Source organism: Rhamphochromis sp. 'chilingali', assembly GCF_963969265.1.
Source record: "Rhamphochromis sp. 'chilingali' genome assembly, chromosome: 2".
NCBI lineage: Eukaryota > Metazoa > Chordata > Actinopteri > Cichliformes > Cichlidae > Rhamphochromis > Rhamphochromis sp. 'chilingali'.
Window position 1 is genome coordinate 13,940,490 of NC_137930.1, and position 16,450 is coordinate 13,956,939.

At 39.7% G+C, this 16,450-nt stretch overlaps 3 protein-coding genes across 5 annotated transcripts; 2 read left to right on the forward strand and 1 right to left on the reverse strand.

The window, feature by feature from the left end:
* The first annotated feature begins 435 nt into the window (after positions 1–435).
* Positions 436–2,995, forward strand: LOC308392675 (proteinase-activated receptor 2-like). Its single transcript, XM_080875841.1, has 2 exons — positions 436–757; positions 1,119–2,995. The coding sequence occupies exons 1-2, from the start codon at positions 682–684 to the stop codon at positions 2,174–2,176; spliced, it is 1,134 nt and encodes a 377-aa protein (XP_080731967.1). The 5' UTR covers positions 436–681; the 3' UTR covers positions 2,177–2,995.
* Positions 2,996–5,294: 2,299 nt separating this feature from the next.
* On the forward strand, positions 5,295–7,993 carry f2rl1.2 (coagulation factor II (thrombin) receptor-like 1, tandem duplicate 2). Its single transcript, XM_080875840.1, has 2 exons — positions 5,295–5,852; positions 6,371–7,993. Exons 1-2 carry the CDS (start codon positions 5,792–5,794, stop codon positions 7,459–7,461), a joined length of 1,152 nt encoding a protein of 383 aa, XP_080731966.1. The 5' UTR covers positions 5,295–5,791; the 3' UTR covers positions 7,462–7,993.
* A 6,939-nt stretch (positions 7,994–14,932) lies between these two features.
* LOC308392100 (uncharacterized protein) lies at positions 14,933–16,219 on the reverse strand. 3 transcript variants are annotated; one of them, XM_080874969.1, is made up of 4 exons: positions 15,843–16,219; positions 15,639–15,756; positions 15,470–15,507; positions 14,968–15,033 (listed from the first exon to the last, which is right to left on the reverse strand). In XM_080874969.1, exons 1-4 carry the CDS (start codon positions 15,942–15,944, stop codon positions 15,031–15,033), a joined length of 261 nt encoding a protein of 86 aa, XP_080731095.1. In that variant the 5' UTR covers positions 15,945–16,219; the 3' UTR covers positions 14,968–15,030. The 3 variants fall into 3 exon arrangements, with proteins under 3 accessions (XP_080731093.1, XP_080731095.1, XP_080731094.1); XM_080874968.1 differs by having other exon boundaries at positions 14,970–15,030; XM_080874967.1 differs by having other exon boundaries at positions 14,933–15,507.
* Positions 16,220–16,450: the final 231 nt, after the last annotated feature.

Consider the following 16,450-nt stretch of genomic DNA (forward strand, 5'->3'; position numbering starts at 1 on the left):
TGGAGATGTTTTTTTTTTTAATCTGTAAGCAGCAATGTCCATGTGCCTTTCTCTCCAGCAGGTAGCGCTACATTACAGTTAAGTAACACTCTCCACAAACACTCTGCATTGTCAAGTTGAAATTAAATCCAAATCCATCTTGGCTGTCCTTCTGATGCATTTTAGGAATTCAGACATCCTTCAACAACATGTACTGAGACTGCGTTTCACATCACAGTCTGGGGCGGCAGAGGATGCATAAGCCGCACCCGCCGGTTAAATTTTCTTGTGGTTCCATTGTTTTATGGTAGTGTTTGTCTTTCGCTGACTATTGTTTAGGTCCGTAAAATCTTCAATGTAACTTTCAGTGCTTTTAGTATCATACAAAAATCGTGAAATTCTCCGCGGATTTATTTTTAAATAAATAATAACACGCCATACCCCTGAACATTGATCAGCAAAGCTGGAAAAGCACTGCCATAAAGCTTCGGCTAGAAGCGCAAGTCAAGCCCAGACAGGGCTGGCCTGAGTCTTACGCAAGGTCTCTTGTAAAGTCACCTGACATCACGCTGGTATGTAAATTAGCTGACTGTGGGCTCTGTCAGCTAGTTCGCTGGCACTAGCGGTTAAAACATGGTTTAAGGTCGCTGCCGATAGACCGCGTTCGCTATAATATTGTGTTTTAAACTAAGTTTTGCAGTCATGTCGTGGACTACAGGATCGATTCACCTGTTCCTGATTTTGTGTTTTACACAAACTTGCCTGACGATGCACCCAGGTAATATTTCAACCTGTTGATTTAGCCATTATTACCATACCGTAGTGACTGGCAAACTGTTCATTTTGAAAATAATTGGATGTTTTGATTTATTAATTTGATCTTTTTTTAAAGTGCTGAAGTCTTATGTCATTGCTTGATGTTTTAGTCTTGGATACATTCATTTGTTTGCATCAGTGTGATTGGTCAGAAACAGCTACAGTTTAATGGATGTTGTAATGCATACAGGTGACTCATAAACTAACGCAAACGGGTCAAAGTGCCCTAAGCTTAAGGAACTGGGTGTGACATTTGTTCCTATACACACCGTAAACCTGTTATTCTTCTGCTTTTCATATATTTTCATATTGTGACTTCACAGAAACCAGAGGCTTCACAGGTACAGAGAATAATGGAAGCCTGTGGATCAATCCAAATGACGAAAACGTCCTGAGCGGTCGCCTTACAACCGTCTTTCTCCCAATCATTTACATAATTGTGTTTTTGGTGGGTCTCCCCACCAATGCCTTGGCAATCTGGGTCTTCCTCTTCAGGACCAAGAAAAAGCACCCATCTTCGATCTACATGGCCAACCTGGCTCTGGCTGACCTGCTCTTTGTCATCTGGCTCCCCTTAAAAATCGCTTACCACTTCAATGGCAACAACTGGATCTACGGAGAAGGATTATGCAAAGTGCTGGTAGCATTTTTCTACGGCAACATGTACTGCTCAGTTGCCTTTATTGCATGTATAAGTGTTCAGCGTTATTGGGCTGTGGCTCACCCGCTGTCTCAGCAACAGAAGAGAAACCGTGTAGCTGTTTCTGTCTCCGTCACTATCTGGGTGGTGGTCTGGCTCATCAGCATCCCTCTCTATCTGTATAATCAAGAAGTTAAGATAGCAAGACTCGAAATCCTGACCTGCCATGATGTCACCAAGCCCTCTCAGAAGAAGATTGCAGCAGGCTACTTTCTGACAATGGGAATGCTGGGATTTGTCGTTCCCACTATTGTGTGCATCGTATCTTATGTTCTCATGCTGAAGGCTCTCAGGAACAGCATGAAGGATCCTGCCATTGCCAAGAGACGCAAAAAGGCTGTGGTCTTGATCGTCACTGTCCTTGTTATGTTTTTATTGTGCTTCACCCCGAGTAACATTATGCTGATGGTGCATTACATCCTCCTGCTTAAAGGGGCGGACAACAACTTGTATGGGTTTTACATCACGACCCTGTGCTTGGCCAGTCTCAACAGCTGTTTTGACCCTTTTGTTTACTATTTCATCTCCGAAGACTTCAGGGAGCACGTGAAGAACACATTCCTGTGTCGAAGTGAGCGGACAGCGCAGAGGATGAGGGTCTCCTTCAGCGCTTTGAAGTTCTCCAAAAAAAGCAACTCGTATACGTCAGGGTCAGGGAACACACGGAGCACGGATTGTTAGTGAATTCTTGATTTATTTTTTTTTAAGACTTGTTTTTATCATTTTACTTCCTGGTTTGTTACAGGTGAACAAGTCAGTTTGACTTTTAATGTTACTGATTTTTAAAGTTTTGTAAAATCTTTGCTTTCATTTGTTTTTTTTTGTTTTTTTCTTGTTTAATGTGTAACATTTCTTAAAGCTGCTTTAATTTAATTTATCCAGGATGTGATCAATTGCTTTAGACATTACAAACGTGTCCAAAATTGTGCCATAATTTTTATTGAGAGCAACTCTGACAGCTTGTGCTAGAGTGCTTTGCTGCCTTGCTTACATAACATTTAGCGTATATCAAAGAAGATGAAGTCAGTTTTTGTTTGTTTTTTGGTAAATCTTTTTACTATATTTAAAAGGTTCTCAATAAAAGTATCACCTCAATTAATTGTGCTTTCTCACTGCATACTTGTTAGGTGTCATCCATCAGCTCACTATTGCTAACCGAACTGGTTACATTTGTGCACAATTCTTTAAATTAATTGAAGTTCTCTGATTTCAGTGCCATTAATTTAATAAGTAAAAACAATGTTTTATAAAACTGGAAAATGTAATATAATATTAAATGATATTGCTTTTATCAGTTTTCCATTATGCTTCTGACAGTTTGTGAAACAAGTATGCAGTTGCATAAATGCCATTGCATGTGGCATTAAAAGTGTTTCTGTTACTCACTTTGTTTGGTCATCAACATTTCCTCTGACTGTATCATCAGGTAAACACTTAGAAATGTCAAGCTAGATGTTCCTTATTTTCAAAACGCAGTCAGCTGTGTGTTCCAGAAATTTCCGCCGCTGTTCTTTTTGGTGGGTTAACATACACACAGATAGAGATATATACAGTATGTATGTATGTATGTATGTATGTATATATATATATATATATATATATATATATATATATATATATATATATATATATATATATATATATATATATATATATATATATATGAGAGAGAGAGATATATACACAAATCATGTACTTTGAATATCTCATTGGAGGACTAAAGAGCTTCATTTTGGGTCTTCTTGTTTTCATGACCTGCCAAATAATGATCACTTACTACAGTACAGTGAGAATTCCTGCATTAAATATACAGTTATAATTTTTGCCTTTGAGCAGAGTTGGGTTTCCTGAAGTTCCCTCACAAAGGGAACTATGAGTTCATACAATTTTTTTTTCTTTCTTTCTACAAGCTCGGATTGTACAGAATGTACCACAGCACACCTCGGCACACCTACACAGGAGAGACAGATCATATCACTTACACAGTTACATGTTTTGCCCCTTTTGCGCTTATTTTCATATAATTTAACTAATTATTTACATGGCTAGATACCAAGAGGAAGAGAGATGGCATGATATCAAAAAACAAACAGTGTGTATTCACAAAATCATAATTTCAGCCACACAAAAACATACTTAAGACCCACCTTTTCCCTACAGTTCATTTATATATTTACAGTGTTGATATTTCCTGTCTGCTGTGCGGTGGTCTGTAGTTTCTGTAACTCTGAAAATAAAACCAAATGACTAGTTAAAGCATCAATCAACAGAACATTCGTCAACTTAACGTGTTTGACTTTAGGCCAGGGGCCCGTTCTTCGTACCTCGCTAAGTAGGTTAGCCGGATTAGATTGTTGACGATTTCGCGTGATCCTGGATCAGTCGGTTCCCCGAAGCTCATCCGGGACTTGCTGTCATAGCAACAGAGCCGTAAGCGTAAACCTGCTCGGGAGCAGGTTTACTTTATGTAAACAGGATTAGATCGCGGCCACGCAGGTATGTCCGCGTCATCATACGAAAGCAACAGCGATATTCCACCACTGTTTCACCATAAATAAATAACATCAATGTAACTAAAGACAATGCAGCACCTGATCCATTTATTGATTTCACACAGGTCATTTCCTAAAAAAGGGAAATGTACTATTAACATTCTATTACATGTATGTGATTATTACAGATTTAATTCATATTTCAGAGTAGCAATTGTAAATTACTTCGTGTAATCAAGATGAGAGACCACGGCTATAAAAGCGAAGGTGGATTTGGGAAGCCTGTCGCAGCCATGTCCTGTCCGTATACGCGAGCCACCCATTGCGGAAGGTGCAAGATTGATAAGGAGAGTCCTCAGAATTCAGCGTATATTGCGGGATAGACAGGATCCTTTAGCTCAGCGCGACAGTGTGCTCATAGAGAGATATCGATTTTCCCGTGAGGGTATTATTCACTTAACCAACTTGTTGACGAGGGGGTGCAGGACCACCACCTGTCTTTTTTTCCTCTGCCCTTTTCTTGGTTGCTGTTATAAACAAACAGATTATTCCAGGGTCTCTTTCCAAGAGACTAAAAGCAATATAAGTGATAAATATTACCATTCTGTAGGATATTCTTATATTTCACTTTTACCTGTTCCCATGTTCTAGTGGGTCCTGTCGTGGCTCTAATGTGAAAGAGGATAAAATATAACATATTATAATATAATGTAATATAATATTGGATAATATAGTGTAATATAATAAATCTACCCTACCGCCTACTGGTGTTGGCCAGAGGGGCCGATGGCGCGATATGGCAGCCTGGCTTCTGTCAGTCTGCCCCAGGGCAGCTGTGGCTACAACTGTAGCTGCCTCCACCAGTGTGTGAATGTGAGAGTGACTGAATAGTGGCATTGTAAAGCGCTTTGGGTGCCTTGAAAAGCGCTATATCAATCCACTCCATTATTATTGTTATTATTAAATTACTTACGAGTTTAATTTGTCAGCAACTTCCTGCCAGCCCTCGCTCCTTGCTTTTGCAGCCTTTGCAGTGTTCCCTTGCGTTCTGATTAAACTCTGAAACTCCTGAAATCCCTCACTCAAGAGTTCTTGCTCTGCTGCCGAAAAATACCGAGCCGAGCGCGCTCCGTCGACATTTTCGCCGACCAATCAGAGGGTTGCCGATCAATGTTTCTACTATCGATGCGTGGCCCCTTTTACGACACCCAGTGATGTCACATTACTGCGTCCAGCTGTACTAATCGTCAACAGCAGGTGTGTTCGGGGAACCGGATTAGCGAGCTCACGGTTAGCGCGATGATTTGATCTTGGATGTGTCATTTGATCTTGGATGTAGTAAGCGACGTACGAAGAACGGGCCCCTGTTTGCTGGCCATGTTTTCTCTTTTTTTCTAAACGATAAACACTCAAAAAACTAATGTCAGATTTGAAATAAGTTTCTACTTCAGTATCAATAAAATTCAGCCACCCTTCATTTACCACTGACAACGGAATTTTAAAAATGATAATAAAATAATTCTTTATAATGTGTGGTAAAGGTGCCTGTAACTTATATGGCATGTTTATTTACTGCGTGTTTTGTTCTCACTGAATCAACGGAGCTCCACAGAAACCCGTAACAGGAAATGCACCTGAGGGCGGACCGGGCGGGCGGGTTTGGACATGACGCAAGCGTAGGAACAGGTACTCTCGGGGTGTGTCCTTCAATGTTGGAGAAGTCGTCGGACATTTAAGACTCAGCTGGCTGTTAAGAGGTCGAGAAAAGGAGAATTTGCACCGAGAGAGTCTCAGTGATAGAAACATGGGTTCAACACGGTTACTGTGGCTGTTGGTTATTTTCTGCTGCGGCTCCGTCTCATCACGTAAGTTCAAAATCCCTGCGCTGTCTCGAAATGTCAGGGTGCTGTTATACCGAGCTCGGCTCATGTTTTGTTTTGTTGTTGTTGTCACGGTCTAAAGACGGGTGTCTAAAGAGCAAATATTTTAACCGAGCTCTTTTTAAACTGGGATTGTAGTAACTTCACAAAAGAGAAAACTTTCGGGAAATAAAGGCTTACTTTTCAAAACTTAAGAAGATACTTGACACAGGATCGTTTTTACGGATTTAACAGATCCTTATCATTATCATGTATGCTTTAGACCAAAAGGTTCTGTACCTAATGAAACGACTCCTGTACCTAATGAAACGACTCCTGTCTGAGGCCATTGTGATGCCTCAAATAACTTGTTTGGCTCAGCCAACAGAACTAAACCCAAATTTAGTTTGGGGCGGGGGGTCTGTAATAACAACTTAAATGATAAGCTGTCATTGGTGTTCTGTCTGCTGTTTAATCAGTAATTTAAACTGTAATATTTATTTCCGTTTGTATATGTGTTTTAGAGAGAGGCCGGACGTTCATCGGACAAAAGGACCCTGAAAATTCAAACCAAGTTGTTGTGGATGAGGAAGTATCAGCTACGCTTAAGAGTAGCCTCACCACAGTCTTCTTCCCGATCGTCTACATCATCATATTTGCAGTTGGACTTCCGGCCAATGGCATGGCAATCTGGGTCTTTCTCTTCAGGACCAAAAAGAAGCACCCTTCATCAATATACATGGCCAACCTGGCTCTGGCTGACCTGCTCTTTGTCATTTGGATTCCATTAAAAATACACTACCACATAAACGGCAACAACTGGATCTATGGAGAGCCTCTCTGCAAAGTCCTAGTGAGCTTCTTCTACGGGAACATGTATTGCTCTATTCTGTTCATCACCTGCCTGAGCGTGCAGAGGTACTGGGTTGTGGCTCACCCGCTCTCTCAGCAGAGGAAGAATAATAAAATTGCCATTGGTGTCTCTGTAGCTATCTGGGCTTTTATCTGGGTCACCACCACTCCTCTGTACCTGTATGACCACACGACCAAGCTAAAAGACCCCAATGTAACCACATGTCATGATGTGACTGTCATAAAGGACCTAGAAATTCCATTCGAGTCTATCAGGTTGCCATTCATCTACTTTATCATGATGGGAACAGTTGTGTTCCTAATCCCTTGCATAGTGATCATTGTAGCCTATGCTATGTTGCTGAAGGCTCTGGGGACAAGCATGGAGGAAAGTACAGCATCAAAGAACCGACACAAAGTTGTGGTGTTGATCGGAATCGTCCTGGTGACCTTCCTTGTGTGCTTTATTCCCAGTAACATCATGCTGCTGGTGCATTACGGTTTACAAAAGAACAGTATAGGAAATCATGGTTACAACGTCTACATCTCTACTTTGTGCTTGGCAAGTCTCAACAGCTGCCTGGACCCATTCATCTACTACTTTGTGTCTGAGGATTTCAGAAACCATGTGAAGAACACTCTGCTGTGTAGGAGCAGCAGGGCTGTGGAGCAAATGAGAGTTTCCTTCAGTTCCATGAAATATTCCAAGAAGAGCAAAGCATACGTGTCAGATGTTGGGACCACGCAGAGCAGCACCTGTTAGTGAGAAAAGGAGAGGAGAGACTCTGATTCCAGGCCTGGTTGTGCTTTTACAGTGTAAACACTGTAAACAAAAAAACTAAAAAAACACATACCAGATGGACTCTGGTAACCAAAGATGAACTTTTATTTATAATTTGAGCCGCTTGGCATTAAAATGTGAAATGTATATGAGTGCCTGTGTTACAGGTCCACACCTGCTTCATACTGACATGCAGAGCTTTGAATGGACTAATGTGCTTCTTCCTGTGGTTTTGACTGATTATCTTTGAATATCAATAGAAATGTAATTTAATATGAATGACATTTATACTATAGACACATTAACCTGTTCAGAGAGCTTGTAAATATATTGATTTTTATGAGATAAATTTGCTTTTTTTTTATATACACACACAATTCATGCATCCAGCAAGTTTTATTTTTGTCATTTTAAAGCCCTTTTATCACGCTTTTGCTTATTCAAAACAAAAAAAAAATGAAGGGAGAACAGTTGACATTGTTACTAAGTTTCTTAAATAAATGGTAAAACAACAGGATTTAGTATCTGTGAAACTTCTTTTGTGCTATTACGTAACTGATAACGTTCCTGTGACTCGTCACTATTCTCATTTTCGTCCTGCATCTGGATGAGACGCAGTGTCATTGATGAGTCTCGGGCAGTAATTCCTGGAATGTTGTTGTGCAGAAACTCGGTGCAACTTCACACAGTGTAAAGGCCAGCGTTTTAAGCTTGAACTTTTAATGTTCACTCCTGTTCGGTAAATGAGCTTAGAGTGGAGAGTGTTGAGGAATGATTAACAGATCAGTGAGGACGACCTACATATAATTGCATTTTCTACCGAGTGGTTTTAGTGGCAGACTAGTTTCACCTCTGAAACATAAATAGCTAGTTTCACGTCATCTTTATTCATTTGGTTTAACCCAGTTAGTGTTTTGTATTTTATAAAAAAAATTAATGGCGTGCAGTCCTCTTAGAGGCCAGTATTGTTACACTTTTTTTCAGTCGACATTGCCAGCGTCTAAAAGACAATATGGTCAACAAATGTATAAAGGGAAAATCTACTGCAGTCTTTTCTCTGTAGATAAGGAGTAGGTAAACTGCCGTGGTTCAAACACTGACCCCACCCATTTACCTGCCACCATCCCCCCCAGGTACACGTACACACACAAACAGGCCAAGAATGCTGCTTCCCATTTAACGACTGGTTGTGGGAGCGCTCTGAGGTAAATGATTGTTATGGAGTGTCACCTTACCTTTTGTCAGCGCTCTGTGTAAAATGCGTTCTTTGCACATGTTGGGGGCAGGGACAGGACACACCCTGCCCTGGTTGCATTCACGTAGCTCCACAGACAGGCACAGGCACAGACACAGTTCCCGTTTATTCAAGAACCACTTGTTGGATTTCCTCTGAGCAAAATTATTTTTAACAAAGCGTTGCGTGACTGGTACAGAAAACTGCTAAAAAAATAGGACTCAAAGATGGGTTTTATGGATATGGCTTCAGCTTCTATAAATGATGAGTTTAAGCTCTTTTATATTTTATATTACTGGTTTCATGAAGGTAGGACTTGGTTGTGAGTCTTTAAAGTTAGGAACTTATGAAAGGACTCACATTTTCTGAAACAGAATTCATGTAGAAAAGGCTGGAAAGGCTCCAATTATGATGGTTTGTTCCACATCACATTTAGCTCTCCAAATAGTCAGTGCACAGGTTCAGTCTCAACGCAAATGGCTGCAGTGATTCTGTACTTCTGTTTAATATGATTACAGTACAATGTGTTCCATTGTTGACCTTTACAGTGGTGGATATCAGACAATATGCAAGATGTACAATACTCTGCAAATGTCTTGATCGCCACTTATTTTTTTTGAATATGTTGCTTCCAATGAGCCAGACTTCCATGTAAATTTGTATATGTAAAAGACTGCTATTGGTTGCTGTTCATTCTGCAACTCATTTTATTTACCGAAAGACCTCACGGTTTCCAGCTGGGCCAACTAGAAAAGAGGAAATGCAGCCTGTGGTTTAAGCCAAAAGACTTCCACTTAACAGAAGTCTGGTTTTATGTTATTAAAGTAAACAAAGAATGCAGACAGTGAGCATGGTGGAAATTTCACTTTAACCTCTGTGTGCGTAAGACATTTTTTTTTTTGAATGATCTGCCTATGCTGGAATAATGGCAATAACTACTGCTACATTTAACTAGCAGTGAAGTAGCAGTGCGTGAGACCAAATAAAACCAGTGGCACTGTGGTTATGACATGCTGAACCGCAGACAAAGCAAGCTTTGTTTCACATGCAAAATGTAAAATGGTGAAAATAAATTTCTCACGCTGAATTGGTGCCACCTTAGACTCTTAGGTGCCTAAAACTTTTTTGAACTGAGCAGTTTCTTTCATATTACAGGCCTGCTTATAGTGTACATCAAAGGTTAGTGAGGGTCTCAGTTTCTCCGAAACTATTCTAATGGTCACCAAACCATGCCTTTATTAATATAAACATCTTTATTTACCCCACACTGCTATTTTTTGGGGGGTTAATAATATTCAGAGGGTAAAATAAGTAATGAACACGCCATCAATTTTCTAAATAAATATATTTCTAAAGTTGCTATTGACATAAAATTCTCACCAGATGTCAGTACCAACCCATGTGTTCCACCCATATAAAGAAATAAAATCACAGATGTTTGTGAATTAAGTTATGTGTAAGAATGAGAAATCACACAGGAAAAAGTATTGCCTTTTTGCACCTTGCTTTCTTTATGTGTTCTTATACGGTATGTGTGGAAAATGTCACGGATACTCTTACAGAGGCAATATTCTTTCTCATGTCTTGATCATTTTCGTTAATCAGAATTCAGTAATTTCCTAACTCACTCTAATGGCCATATTCTTGATCCCTTTTGAGTTTCCGGTGTTACTCCTAAGAACTGTATATTTAAGTCAAACTCTTTTCACTCTCTCATATTGAAGCATTAAGTATATTGACATAACTACTTTCTCCCATGTAACTGACAGTCTGCTTCGAAGAGATAATTTATGTACTCCTGATAAACTGGTGTCTTAATACAATTATGGACTTCACTCCTTTGAAAATTCACAGAACTGTCAGACTCTCTTTCATCCACTATGTTCCCTGGTTCATGTATCAGGAACACATGCACCACAATAAGGATGCCCTGTCTACACCTTAATTTGAATATTATACAACACTCATCAGGTCTGCTCAAGGGAATACTAGGACTCTTTCCTCCTGACTGTTGGGGAAATATCTGGATTTATTAAGAAATCTTAATAAAGACCCATTTCTCACTCAAGTGGCTAAATCCTGTTTATCTTCTCTCTGTCTTTAGCTGATATTATTCACTCTTCCCTAATATCTGGCTTTTTCCTGCACCGCTTAAAGCAATGATAATGCCAACTCTTAGGAAACCCCATACAGACCCTTTCAAATAATTATTGTCCATATGCTAATTTACCTTTGGGAAATAACTCTTGTTGTTTAGATCTAACTTCAACTTATTAGCAATCATCTTTTTGAATTATTTGATAAATAAAATTATAAATAGATAACCTGGTTTTCAGCCACTTCATAGAGCAGGGGTAGGCATGGTCAAAATCACAAATGATCTTCTGTTGGCAGCTGACACTGGGCTGTTAACCAAATGCTCCTTGATCTGAGCTCTGCCTTTGATATTGTCTCTCATGATATTCTTTTAAATAAGGCACTTTCCGTGTCATGTTGTAAATTGTAATCTCAGATTGTAATCAGGTATGTACAGTTAAAACATCTCACATCACAAGCTTCCCCAGTCATCCCTAGTGTTCCCCAGGGCTCTTTCTTAGGCCCCGACTCAATTTGCTATTCATCAGTAAAGGGGCGACTTACATTTTTATGGCAGGTTTTACACGTCTGCCCAGAGTAAACCATTTGTTGGTGTGTCATGGGTTTCACACCTTAGAATTAGAAATAGAGTTTGCATAATATTGGTAAGCCACAAAAAAAAGAGAAAAAAAGAAAGGAAAGGAAGATAGTTTAACCAAAAAGAGGCAAGAATTAACCACCAGATTTAATTAAAGGTCAGAAAATAGAGCAAGTACAATCATATAAATATCTTGGGACCATAATAAATGAAAAACTGAACTTTGATCAAAATTGCAAATCAGTTTGTAAAAAGGGTCACCAGCACCTTTATTGTCTTAGGAAACTTGTTCACTTCCACATTGACCAAAAAATTTTAACTTTGTTTTATCGTTCTTTTATTGAGTCTGTTTTATCCTTTTGTTTGGTGGCATGGTTTGGTCAGACCTCTGTCACAGAGAAAAACTCTCTAAATCAGATAGTGAGATGGTCCAGTCGTCTGATAGGTGAGCCACAGTCTTGTTTAGCCTCCCTGTACTCTAAGCAGGTACAGAGGATGGCTTTATCAATCCTTAAAAATGGTTCCCATCCTCTAAGGGGTGAATTTCAGCTTCTTCCCTCAGGACGGAGGTTTCTATTTCCGAGATGTAGGACAAAGCGTTATAAAAATAGCTTTGTCCCCGTTGCTGTCACTGAATTAAATAAAAACTGTTTTTGATTCGAAATATCAAAACTACTATATATGTGCCACAGTGAGTTTTATATATACTAGGTATGTGTGTTTTTAAAGGGATGCCAAATGCTGTCATTTTTCTGTAAAGCAAATTTACCTTGCCTTTGGGTATAAATAAAGTTACCTTGACCTTGAGAACCTGGTTTTAATAAAGCACAGGAGTGTTGGATGTTACAAAACAGTGTGCTATTGAACAAGGTACAAAATGTTCAAAATGCATGAAGATTTTGCATTTTGAAATGTCCAAACTGGTGAAGTTAAACTGACCTTTAATCGAGTTTAAAACAAAAAGTCAAAGAACTTACAGATGCTGTGACACAGGAGAAAGGACACACTAAAGCACAAACACAGAAGGGTCACTGTTTTTATACTTTAGCAAGATGCTTACTTCTGCTTTTCTGCATACCTCATACACAGTTTAAATTCATTGAAAGGTCGTATGCCTACGTATGGTATAGCTAGAAACACACAGAATACAGACACTGATGTTGTACAGATATGCCTGCTTAAAACTGTCACGTGGTTAGCTGAAATATGTGTAACCTCTGTTGTCAATAAGAGTGAGGCGGACGCAGAGGAATTGGAGTTGCTTGACAGGCGAGTCGCACTCACTGCTCTCCAACGCTCCCCTCGCAAGTAAAATGTACACTGGTGTCTGTGTGGTTGCTTTCAGCAACAGGTTCTGTTTACCAGCAGGGTCCACTTAAACCCAACATAAATGAATTTTCATAGATCATTAATATGAATCACAGAAGAGATAACATAGTATCCTCCTCCACATTACTGTGATAAAGAGAACACTTTTGTATTCATAACATATTTATTGGACCTATTTATTACATCTTTCATTAAGCTGATTGTAAATACTGAACACAATCATGATATAGCAAGGTCAGTATTGCCCTACAATACAGATACCGGTATTTGAAGATGCAGGATTTTAGGTAACACGTAATTTTGTCATAGTTGTACGGCTTTAATTTGGCTTTAACAACATCTAGGACAAATAGTTGACTTTATGACTGATGTATTGGGAGGAAATTTTAAATTATGAAGTTCCTGTCCTGACCATAATAAAAGAGGTTGTTTCATAGCAGTCATGCACTTTACTCTGCCTCCCCCCTATGCTGAGCAAATGCACACATGCATACACAGATCTATTTGAAGTATACCTCTGTCTATACAGGAAGAGGTACACCTCGTCTAGTTATAAATACAACACATTTTGTACATTTGTCATCTTTTACGTAGCATGCTTATACCACTGTGACCTTTGCTGTATAAATATACTACCTGCAACTCTTGCAGGTTTCAAACTAGGACTTTAAGTTAAAAACAGCAGGGGTCAACACAGGTCAACAAGAGCATGGGAAACAGGTGGGATCACAGCTGTAACTAATTACGGTCCGAAGAGACCAGAGCCAAAAGACTTTTCACATATGACAAATGGAATTAAAGGGAATTAAATAACACGTCACCTAGAATTAAGCAATCACATGTTTTGTCTCAATAAGGATGTTGTGACAAAACATTAGCTCATTTAACAAATAATTTTTAAAAAATGCTTAAACCAAAGGAAGTCATTCTATTTCTGTTACACATTTAAACACACTTTAAACTAGTCAAAAGGTTGATCCACCATCTGGACACTTTTGTATTTGTATTTGTATTTTGTATTTACTCTAACTCATTTGGCCCTTATATAAGTCACTATTTTATAGTTTAATTCACTCTAAATTCACTGTGAAATGAAAAAACAATTTTTTTTAGAGATATAGTCACACTACACACGGTGATCACAAAGAATATAACACATGTCTGTCCAATACAGCACTCAGCAGTGAAGTAGGATAAGTAGTTTCTTCAATATGAGTTGATAATTTAATGGCAAAGTTGTGATTGTAGGAATAAACTTTATTTTAATAAATGTCTGAATAATTTTTTCACCACTGATTTGACTTCTTGTCATTGCCCCACTCATGTCATGGTTTGTTTTGCACACCGCCAACATCTGTCATTCCACCTCGCAGACACCTATGTTCAATCCACCTCCTCCCCATCTCCATGTTACTCGGGCTCCATCCGAGCATCCAACTCGAGAAACCTCGGTCAGAACCAGGCTCAGGGAGGGGCGGCCATCTGCTGCGACCGGTTGGGGTGAGAGTGTTAGGATGCCTGGGTCGTCGACCCAGGGTTTTTGAGTTTATGTTATTATTTATAATTTCTAGTTTTTGGTTTCTTTGAGTTCCGTCTTATGGCTTATGTCTCTGTCTTCTTTAGTTGCTCTGTCTCCCCTATCACCTGCATCCCCTTGTCTAGTTCGCGTCTCTATGTATCCTTAGTTCCTATATCCCCGTGTTCAGTCAGTGTTTGTGTCTGCCCTGGTCCCACGTCTCTATTCCCTCTGTAGTGCCTGCATGTGAGTCTGTGTTATGTGTTTCCTGTTTTACTTTGAAGGTCTCTGTCTTAGTGTGTTCAGTTTACGCTTCCTTTTGTCTCGTCAGTTCTGATTTGCCCCAGCTGTATTTCCCTCCTGTTATTCATTCCCTGATTGCTCCCTCTGTGTATTTAAGCCCTGTGTTTTTCTGTGTCCGTGTCGCGATCTACCGTTTACCAAGCTGTGTGTTTTGTCATTTTTCTAGTTTAAGTTTGTTTTGAGTTTTTCAGTCATGTTATATTTTGAGTCTTAAATTAAAGCCTTTTTGAGTTCACGTCTGTCTCCAGAGTCTGCACCTTGGGTCCTATTCCTGCCTGCACACAGCCATACCTAACAGAGAGAAGGAAGACAGGATAAAAGACATGCTGTGGAAGAGAGACAGAGGTTAATAACAGATATGCTTCAATGCAGAGAGGTCTGTTAATACATAGTAGTGATGGGCAGATGAAGCCCCATGAAGCACTGAAGCTTTTCATCCAATTGGTTCACCCCAACGCGAAGCTTCATGAAGCTTCATTTGCTCTAGCAGGACACCTACTGGACGTAAAAATAATAGCTGGCATGAATTTGAAGAGTGTGGCATTTTGCACACAGCCTGTAAATGTCAACAACAAAAGGAGTGTGTAAAACATGTATATTGTAGTGATGGCAGTATACTGTGTATATTTATAGTGGCAGTATGGGAAATGATTATTTGGAAATGCTTGAAATGGAAATGATCATTTACTGTGAGGTGAGGTGTGGTTGGGGTGTGGACAGTAGTTGTGCTTTTGTAACGTTGAGGTATGGACAGCTACACACTGAGGCTTTGAGCCTCAGTCCTGCCTGTTCACATTTTATTCTGTAAAAACTAAATTTTCACTGCTTTTACGTCCTTTTTAGTGGGGAGAACATAGCTGGGATTTAATGATTTAACAAATCTTTTGAATCCTTTGTCCTCCACAATGCTAAATGGCTGGGAGTCCTCAATCACCATGCTGACCAGGTCTTCATCTATTTGAGATTGTTCTCCTGAGGAAAGACAATAAAGACAAAGCACAAATATAAATATCACACACGTAACTTATAACAGTTGTATAATATTGTTATATCATTTAGTAACATTACTGCATGCTATATTATCATTGCATTTGATGGCTCACCTGGTCTTGCTCCACAATCGGTGTTCCTCTTATTCTCATGCAAAGCTCTGTAGTGCCTAAGCATGGATGAGGTGTTGTTGTTATATCCCAGCTCCCTGGCACATAGCAAACACTTCACCTTGTACAAAAGTCAAGACAGCTCAACATAAATTGTATTGCACCATCAGTATCATGACAATACATCTTCTGTAGAAATTTACATACCTTGTTGGGAGGAATAAAATCAAAATGTTCCCACACAGGGGAGGACATCCTCCTCTTCTTAGCTGGCTCCATTCTCTCCTGACTTTCTCTCCTCACTCTCATAAACCTCCAAACGGTCTCCAAACTCTCTCTAACCGCAACTCTCCATCAAACACCCACATTTTGAATGAAGTCTGAGGGGTTTATATCGCTGTCATATCTCGCGGCAAAGTTCGAACCACTTCATGAACCAGTCACGTGGTACAGCCGGGCAGCGAGGCTTCGGACGTCATCATTTTCAGCTCCTCCCATAAATGAAGCAAGCCTCGATACGCGCTTCGCGGAAACGCCCCCTCCATTACTCGACACACGCTCCGAAGCCTCGATACAGAACGTCCCATCACTAATACATAGTGAGCGAGAAAGGTGACTGGAAAGGAAAAACTCAATGCATCATGGGAATCCCCCGGCAGCCTACATCTATTGCAGCATAACTAAGGGAGGATTCAGGGTCACCTGGTCCAGCCCTAACTATATGCTTTAGCAAAAAGGAAAGTTTTAAGCCTAATCTTAAAAGTAGAGATAGTGTCTGTCTCCCGAATCCAAACTGGAAGCTGGTTCCACAGAAG